We start from the raw sequence: 9,142 nt of genomic DNA on the forward strand, positions 1-9,142 counted from the left end.
TGTGGACCTTTGGTCCACTAACGTTACACATTGATACGAAACTACACATTTGTTGTAAAAGAACCGAACAAACGATGAACCATGCGGCCATGTGGCCATTGGCCAACAAACCACAAAATCTGCAATCTGTGGAGAGTCTTCAAATCAGGTACAGTAGCCTAAGCTGTATTGTAATTCCACTTTTGTGTGGGTTTCTTGGCCACAACATTGGCAATTGGGGTTTTAAGCCAGGCCTACTTCTGCAGGGCGTCCAAATTTTAATGTTTTATCTCTAACATTTTTTTAAACAATAGTACAATGTTAACTGAAAACAAGAGGCACAATAGCATAAAGTAGCTAAAATTAACATGTTTTTACAAAGACCACCTTACAAAATATGCAAAAAATAATAATATGTGGTTTTATACAGTTTTTATCAGGGGATTCCTGTTCCGTCTCTCCTCTCAAGGCATCATTCATACACATATGAAGTTAAATACAAGTAACCTTGACGCAGCAAGTGTATCCAAACGGTGGAGTTCAAATAATAGTTGACACAGGTTTAAAATATAATCACTTCTCCAGGTGAAAATCATCATTTACTTTTATTTCCCCTCCCCCCAAAAAACATGTTCACATATAAAATACAGTAGTATTAAAATCACTTAAATTCACAAATCTGTATTGCCTTCTCATGGTTCTGTGTTTATTGATGTCATAAGTTTGTTTCTGGCAGTTAATGGCAAGTTTTGCACCAACCACAAAGAATATTACATAGCATATATTTAAAATGTAAAATGGTATTAATATTACACTTATTTTTGAGGGATTAGTTTGTCATTAGAAATATATCACAAAATTGTCATTTGCTACTTGTTGCTAATTTTTTAAGTAAAATAATAGTATAAATAAAATAATTATGAGACATATGCAATTTTGGCTTACAGTGTAAAATCATAACTCCTGAGTTTGTACAGTAGCACAATATTCAGAATAGTATTCATATTCAAACAGGAGTGGAATTTTTGTGCCATCAATTGATGCTTTCATAAACTTCAACATGAGATCATTTTTCAGGACTTGAATTTCATGTTTCAAATGTTTAATAGAAGCACCGTTTTTTTTTAGCTCTTGAAGCCCATGTGTGGACACATCACACAGATGAGTCATTAACCGGTTGTGTCGTACCAGTAGCAAAACGAACAGCACTCTGGATAGTATGAAATGACAGTCTTTCCATGTCTTTGTCACCAGCCCCAAAAAAAGAGCCTCTACTTAAAGAATCTATTATGGTTGTGTTGCAGCAAGCTAGAATTACATTGACGCCAACTTCTTTATAGTCTTTTAAAACCGCTTTGAAGGTGCTCACTCCTGTTGTGTCTATTATGGAGATGCAGGAGCAATCCAAGATGATTGTATGAAAATCTAAGTCTTTTGATATCAAGCTTACACTTGCATCTCCATTTGTTTGATCTACGCTACCAGTCTTCTTCACAGCTTTTTCTCTAGCTTTTTTCTCCAGTTTTTTCCTGCGGGTTATTTCAAGGAATGGCTCAAGATCAGTTGCTTTATATAAAGACTTTAAAAAGAAGTCCTTGTTGGCGTAGAAAAGAGGTGCCTGAAAACGAAAGATCTTCACTTTTGGAATAGGCGTGAGATTATCATACTCTTCCATGTCCTCGTAGTCACTGGTTTGTTCAATTTGTCCCAGTAATGAAACCTTAGGATTCTGAGTCTGGACCACCACACAGATCATAGAGAAGACCACTCCGATCAGCAATCCAAGCTCCACGCTTATTAGAGCAGTTGAGCTCATGGTCAACAACCAGACAATCGCCTCAATCTTGCTCTCACGCCACTGTTTAGGGACGTCCCGAAATTTTCGCAGGGCGCCCCGCAGACTGATGATGATGATGCAGGCGAGGACACATTTCTGCAGGGCGTAGAAAAATGGTGCAAAGAAGAGGAGGACTAGAAGAACCACTAAGGCACTCACTACGCTGGAGACCTGAGTCTGGCAACCTGTTGAGTCCTTCACCATAGTTTTCGCAAGGGCGGCACTTGTAGTGAAAGAATGGAAAAATGAAGGAATTATATTGCAGAACCCAATTGCTATCATTTCTTGGTTGGGCCTAACCGTGTAGCCGTTCTTTTTAGCAAACATCTCGGATAGAGAAACAGTAAACGCGAAACTGATGACAGCTAATGGAATGGCATCAAATGCTACCCGGGGCATCAGTTCAACGCTTGGTACCTTTGGAGGAATGAAACCAGTTGGAATGGCACCTGAGATACTGGAGCTAAACTGCCCGTTTAAATCAGCAAAATGGGAAACTATCGTGGCAACTGCCACTACCACCAGTTCTGTGGGCAGTGGTATCTTCAAACGGTCTTTGTAGCGATCCTGGATCTCTTTTCCTGCAACCAGCACTATGATGCAAATGGCACTTGTTATTAAGTCACAGAAGTTGGTTTGGTGGATGTTCTTGAAGATGTTGATCCAGGTGACCACTACTGTCCCATAGCCTTGGTGTCGAGGGATCTTAAGGCCTAGCAGGTACTTTGCCTGAACAGTGAGGATAGTGCAAGATGCCCCAGTAGCAAAGCCATCGAGCATAGGAGCAGAGAGATAAACAGAGACAAACCCAAGCCTCAGGACAGCCATCAACACCTGAGGAGAAAATACAATACACCTTCAGGTCAATGACATGACAATAGATTTTTTTTTTCTAATGTATTCATTTAGAAGTTAAAAAAAGGTACAGTTTGTATGTACAATGACTTGAATACGCCTCTTTTATAATGAGCTTTTTAAACTTCTGTATGTGGATATTTTTGGGGGGCATGAAGTAAAAATGTAAATATAATTCATATTATTCATCTGAAAGATGTCATTATTAGGATTATTAATATTATATATTTGTAAAGAAATACATTTTCTCTCTTAAAGTATCAGAGTGCTCCCACTTTTTGACGCCATTTTCCTTATTTATTTTTTTTAAATAATTATTAAGATATATCTACTCACATGTATTTAAATGGAAACATTTTACTACTTTACAACACATTTTTGGAATCATAAAGTACATTTAGCAAATTTCTTAGACGTTGCCAGAATATGTACGTACCTGGTAGACTCCAGCAAGGAATGTTAAAGCTGTGGCAATGCTAATGGCGTAGCATTCTTTTCCACATTCCATATTCAGTGCCATGATCTTCAAGTTGACAACAGTGCTGTTGGTTTCCCCAGTGCCATTTAACCCAAGTGCATTTTTTGTATTGTCTTCATTCAAATCAAAGCCTGCAAGGTAAACCTCTCGGTCCACAACTTGTCCAATCATCAGACTCATGAGGCTGAAGATGCCCACAGAAACATGTCTTGACGTCCCCATGAAGAAGTATATGATGTTTGCAAAAAATGATGTGTACAAGCCATAGATAGGGTCCAAGCCGGCCAGTAGGCAGTATGCAATGGCTTGAGGAATCAGTATTATGCCAACTATGAGCCCAGACATCAGATCACCCCATATATATTCCTTTACCTTGTACTTTGGAAGCCATTTAACTACGGGGAAGAAGCCTGTTAGAGTCCTCTTCACTTTAGGTCCCGAGCAGGAGAGGTTTCGCTTCAACTTGGTCTTGATAATCTCATGAATCCTTCTCCTCTGTCGTACTCGGCGCTTTAGTGGGCCCACAGTCACAGAGTTTAGTTCCTCCATGGCTTCCAATGATGAGAGACCCATGCACTGATGAGGCTTTTAACACAGCTCCTGAAAAAGGAACAAAGACCTTTGATCAGTAAGTGATCTCCCTTAAAGATCAAACTGGATGTCTGTTAAATAGGGGTAACTGATTAATCGCTATGCTTAGAACAAGTCTGAATGGAATTCAGTTTCCTCCATTTTCTTCTTTTTTGGCTGTTTCAAGTCAATAATTAGTCATACAAGTTAACACAATTATCAGAGGTTTTACTGACAGCATTATAAATGATTCTCACATGCTTCTCTTTTTACAGCCTCTAGCTGCTTGATCTACAGACTAGAGCGAAACTAAGAAACAAAAGCTTGATCTTACATCTTATCTACATCTCAGCCAGAACTTTTATTACGATTTTGTATGTATTATGTTTTACAAATCTTTTATGGTGTCAATGATGGTAAAATCCATTGCCCTTAATAATCATTGTTAAAAGTGACAACCCCCACTCCACAAATGACAAGGTCAGATATATGTGGCACATTGATTTAAGCAAAGGGTTGGGGCTATTCAAAGCAATTGAGTAAAAATGTCCAATTACTAATTACTTCAAAGAAAAAACATTTCTTTTTGATTCCTTGTCCCATTAAATCCTCTTCATGTCAATGTGGCAAGCATCTAAGTTTGGATGTGCCTGTCCCTCTTGACAATGAATGAAGTCTGGAATCAAAGTGAACTATGCATGTATGGCATTTATTGTCATAATTGCCTTTTTATTGGAGGGTCATAAAATCGCCACTTAGATAAGACCATTTTCCATGATGACGTCTCATAAAGTTTATTAGCCCTGAAAGGGCGAAGGCCCTTTTTCCTAAGCATTCTTATTTATTATTATTATTTTTATTTTTTTTGTCAATCTTTCGGGCACTTTTGGGGTTCTTAACGTGGTTCTTAACAATTCCAAATTGTGAACGGATTTTTGAAATCTCGAACGGTGTGTGGCCGTGGAGAGGAAACAAATTTGTGGTGAATAAGGGACACATGAAGTGTGTTCTTATAACTTTCAACGTACATTGACTGATCTTGATGAAACTTCAGCAGTGTGTTCAAAGTAAGAGGCCGATGTTATGGATGTCTATTGTGAGTCAACGTTAGTTATAGCGCCACCAACTGGCAGCAGGAAGTGTGTCACTTTAAAAATGTTTTCGAAATCACCCTCTTCGTTTTACCCAATTTGCTTCAAACTTCACTACTATAATGTAAACACACAGCAGATGTAGACCTGTAAATGGATTTTGTAATGCTTTTGAGACTAGCATACTTGAAATTCCACGAAACTCAACAGACACATCTCATTTATTTGCTAGTAGACGTGCAAAGTTTCAGAAACAGGCGTGGTGGGGGCTCAGTAGCGCCACCTTTTGTCAAAAAGGATTAATTGTATCTACAGAAACAAAACATGGTATGCATATTGTTCTCCTCGAGCCGGACAACTTTCTAATTCACAGTCATTAGCTTAGACCAACAGAAAGTCAGATATTTTGCTTTGAATATGGTAATTTTCTCTCTCTGTGTCTGCCCGTCTCTGTGTGTGTGTTGGGGGCGGGGGGCTAGATTAACCATTTCACTGCTGTGTGGTTTGGCCTGCATTAAAACAAAAAAATCATACTTAGGGCTATACTACTCTCTTGTGTCCACAATATCATCAACATAGTAGGCTACATACAACTTTTTTATCAGGTATGGCTATTGTATTTATATATAAATATACTGTATTAGGAATGTGGCTGTGAGGATATTTTCCCACCGGTTAATTGATGTGTGACACTAGCGAGGGCTTTTAAATCACTACCATAAGTGAAAGTAAAGTACGGACGTCCGCACGGACATTGATAACGGTTGCGCTCGCAGAGCACTCAAATGAATTCCCAAAATTAAGAAATTAACTAAACATTTTGCTTTGTTCTGCTCATCCTCACCATGGAGGTAATGTTAGTGTCACATTAGTGCAATATCGGGGGTTGAATGCTTGAATTAAGAGTTCAATTGTCACGGAAAACACAACAACAAAAGAGTACAATGACAGATTTGCTTAAATAGGCACTTTTCATTCAGCCAATCTCAAAAAGTCAATGTAATTTCAACATCTAGGCTAATTTCAAAACCGAATACATTGACTTAGGTTTTTAATTGATATATTTTATAAAATGTCTGTTGTATAAAATTACTGTAGGCTAGATGTAATCTGTATACTCATTGAACACTTTTTTTGGTCCAACTGTTAAGAGGTAAGATAAAAGTTATTGTTCAGTATTGTAGTATAACTGAAATATTTTAAATATCCTAAAAATAGAGTATAAATGTCCACAGTTGTCTGAAACTCCCATATCCTGCAGTATTTATTTATATATATATATATATATATATATATATATATATATATATATATATGTATTATATAATGAAATGGCCAAAGCCGGCGACACCATAGTTAGGTAACGGCTTGGGCCCGTCATCGCTGCTCGCTCGCAGATATATTTATATTTGAACTGGCATTAACAACTATTTTATTTTCCTTTGCAGTTGTCCTTGATGTGGTCAATGTGTCTGATTTTAATAGAGGAATTACAATCTACATGAGTAACTATTAAATACAACAATCACCTGAATAAGTAGTCTCTTAAAGAATAGAAATTAAGCTATAAATTGAATGCCAATTTATGCACTGACCTCTTTACCCCACCTCCCACCTGCTAAATGAAAAGCAGTGCTGCAAGTCCATGCTGCTTCAGTATGCAGAAACCTTGAAGCAGTCCCTCATTCCAACGTCAGGGGTTTTCATAGGCTGAAGGAACAGAAGGCGGAAGTGTTGCATCACTCCTGGGTTAAACATATGCTATGTTGTAATGTTATGTATTGATTAATAGCGGAGCATCCAGGCAATAAGACACAAAGTCAATCTTTTACTGATTCTTATCAGACGGAGCAAAAACATTTCGCACATTAGATTGTTCCATGAAAAATAATGAAATTAATGGAATCAAAGTTTCATTTGAACTAGTTAAATGATTTATAGATTGGACTGAGTACTGTAACGCGAGCCACATTTTAGCTCATTTCAGTATTAATATAATTTTAAATTTGAAAAGAAAACAACAGAATCAAAGTTTCATAAGTGGCTCTTTGTTTCAGGGAATGCAGAGATGTGCAATGGCATGTAGTGTCTACAAATGTTACTCTCAGCATGCTTTTGTTCATGCTACTTCCAGGATTCATGGCATTATACTGTGAGAAATGTGTGAAATATGATTTACACACACATTTCTGCAGGGGGTGCTTTTTTCATAAAATTATTTTATCATAAATGTTCTGCTTTTAAAAGATAGGTCCCATGGAACCTCACATGGATCACATGGGGTTTTATCATTGAAACATGAAAATACGATCGAATACGATCAAATATTTTTTAAGTTAAATTATAGTTTATATTTGTGGATATGTACATTTCTTTTAATGACAATTATTGTGTCTTGACCCCTAACAGGAAGCAGCAGAGAGAGAGAGAGAGAGAGAGAGAGTTTGTTGTGTCAATAACAAGGACCTGTCTAGGAAACCAGTTTATGTTACAAACTGTAAGTTTCTGTCATTCATTTGTTCAAATACATATTCTGTCATTAAGAATAATGTTGTCCTATCCACTCTTATTAATTTCAGTCATATAGTCTTTATCAAGTATTGCAGGCTGTATAGTGACAGATCTCGGTCCACTTTAAATTGAATGACTCATACTTTATGATGAAATATGTTATGAGTGAGTGACAAAGACAAACATTCAAATATGGTTCTTGGCACATTGAAGCCTTATTATTTGTGATTTGTCTTATTAGTAGTTGGGCATTTTGAGTGTGGAAATCCAGTTTTACTAGTTTAGTGTCATTTCTAAAGTGTCAAAAAATCTTAAAATGTTTCATGACATGAATGTGCCAAAAGGCAAGAGGGATGTTGCTTTATCTACATTTCCTATGAAATTTTCTTGTGATATCACACTAATATAAAAAGTATGTGAATAAGAGGAAGCCCACCACCATACAAAGACTGAGGATGAATATAATACTCACCCTTATTAAATGAGCGGATGAGTAGAATGGAGAATAGATTTGCCATGCCTTCACTGCTGAATTTCCCGGTGCACAGTAGCTTAACTGAACGGGGCAAAGGATTGTGGGTAGAGATGTTACTTCACTTGCGTAGCCCTCAGCAACCAATCATAGACAGATGGTGAGAGAGGAAGAGAAAGGAGGAGGGGCTGTGGGCTGATCACCATAGAAACAGTGCCACCCATAGTCACTTCTTAGTATTACTGAATTTATACATAGCTGAAAGCATCTGAGTAGTGCACAAGACAAGAGCCACATGAGACATGACAGTTATTTTTTCTTTGTTATGCAATTGCACTGGAATTTGACTTTGTATTGATACATATGTAAAATATATCTGATCATTAACCACAGACTTTAGGACTTCAAAGTATATATACATTGAGCATATTTTAAATGTGAAGCGTGTTATTTTTGTGTTATTTTTTTGGATTGTTAATGCTTTCTCTTAATTGTCTTAGGCAATTTTAATATTAACACGCCTTTTGAAGGTTGTTTTCCTGTAGTATATATATATATATATATATATAATTTTTTTATTATTATTTTTTCCCACAGCATTAACAAAGCAAAGCATGAGCCCAAGTTAATTATCTTTTAAAAACAGGTCAGTATATGGCCATTTAAATTTGCTGACGTTCTGCCACTTTGTTAATGTTCATGAATGGTGGGACATTAGTAAGTTACTCATTGCTTTTAACACAATGTTTTTAACACGTGTACATGTGTGCACTTCAGTGAACTTTCATGACTGAAAATGTAAGGGTTTGCTATCAAATTTGTTCTTTTTGGCTGGCATTATCAAAATGTATTATTTTTTTATTTTTATATGTAATGTTAAATATGTTTCAATGTAGCTGCTGCATGATGATGCATGTTATAACCAAAAGAGAGAGCTGTGTTGAAATTAGATTTAATTAGAATTCATTTAATTACATTTCAGAGTACTGAATCAGACTTTCAGTCGGGAGTCTGCTGTTCTAGTTTACCTATCACCAGGCTTTAAAAGCCACTTATGTCATTAACCCTGACTTTCTCAAGCAGAGACTTGGCTCAGTACAGACAGTCTGTTCTGTCTCCAAGACACCAGCTGGTATGAGAATACTTAGCGGCAGACAGTCATAATAAGAACACTTTCCAGAGGGTATTAGCCTATTGAAGATAAATTGACAAGACCTCGGATGACCCAACATGTAATAATGCTTAAAGTTCATACATTTCTCATTTAGGCTATGCTTTTTTCTTTGAATCTTTTAAAATTGTTGCATTGACTGTATATTAACTGTGTTACTGCTCAGCAAAACACATAC

At 36.7% G+C, this 9,142-nt stretch overlaps 1 protein-coding gene across 2 annotated transcripts; it reads right to left on the reverse strand.

Moving 5' to 3' along the window:
- Positions 1 to 565: 565 nt before the first annotated feature.
- On the reverse strand, positions 566 to 7,884 carry slc26a1 (solute carrier family 26 member 1). Of its 2 annotated transcripts, XM_039688210.2 has the most exons (4): positions 7,794 to 7,884; positions 6,406 to 6,520; positions 3,108 to 3,749; positions 566 to 2,650 (listed from the first exon to the last, which is right to left on the reverse strand). In XM_039688210.2, exons 3-4 carry the CDS (start codon positions 3,720 to 3,722, stop codon positions 1,133 to 1,135), a joined length of 2,133 nt encoding a protein of 710 aa, XP_039544144.2. In that variant the 5' UTR covers positions 3,723 to 3,749; positions 6,406 to 6,520; positions 7,794 to 7,884; the 3' UTR covers positions 566 to 1,132. The 2 variants fall into 2 exon arrangements, with proteins under 2 accessions (XP_039544144.2, XP_088979701.1); XM_089123575.1 differs by lacking the exon at positions 7,794 to 7,884 and having other exon boundaries at positions 6,406 to 6,539.
- Positions 7,885 to 9,142: the final 1,258 nt, after the last annotated feature.

This window comes from Pimephales promelas, chromosome 19, assembly GCF_988280905.1.
Source record: "Pimephales promelas chromosome 19, fPimPro1.hap1.1, whole genome shotgun sequence".
Classification (NCBI taxonomy): Eukaryota; Metazoa; Chordata; class Actinopteri; order Cypriniformes; family Leuciscidae; genus Pimephales; species Pimephales promelas.

Bases quoted from the DNA above. Each gene is read 5' to 3' on its own strand.
- slc26a1 (XM_039688210.2), bottom strand. From the start codon at position 3,722: ATGGGTCTCTCATCATTGGAAGCCATGGAGGAACTAAACTCTGTGACT. The intron at 2,651-3,107 runs GTACGTACATAT...TTTTCTCCTCAG, and splicing joins TCCTTGCTGGAGTCTACCAG to GTGTTGATGGCTGTCCTGAG.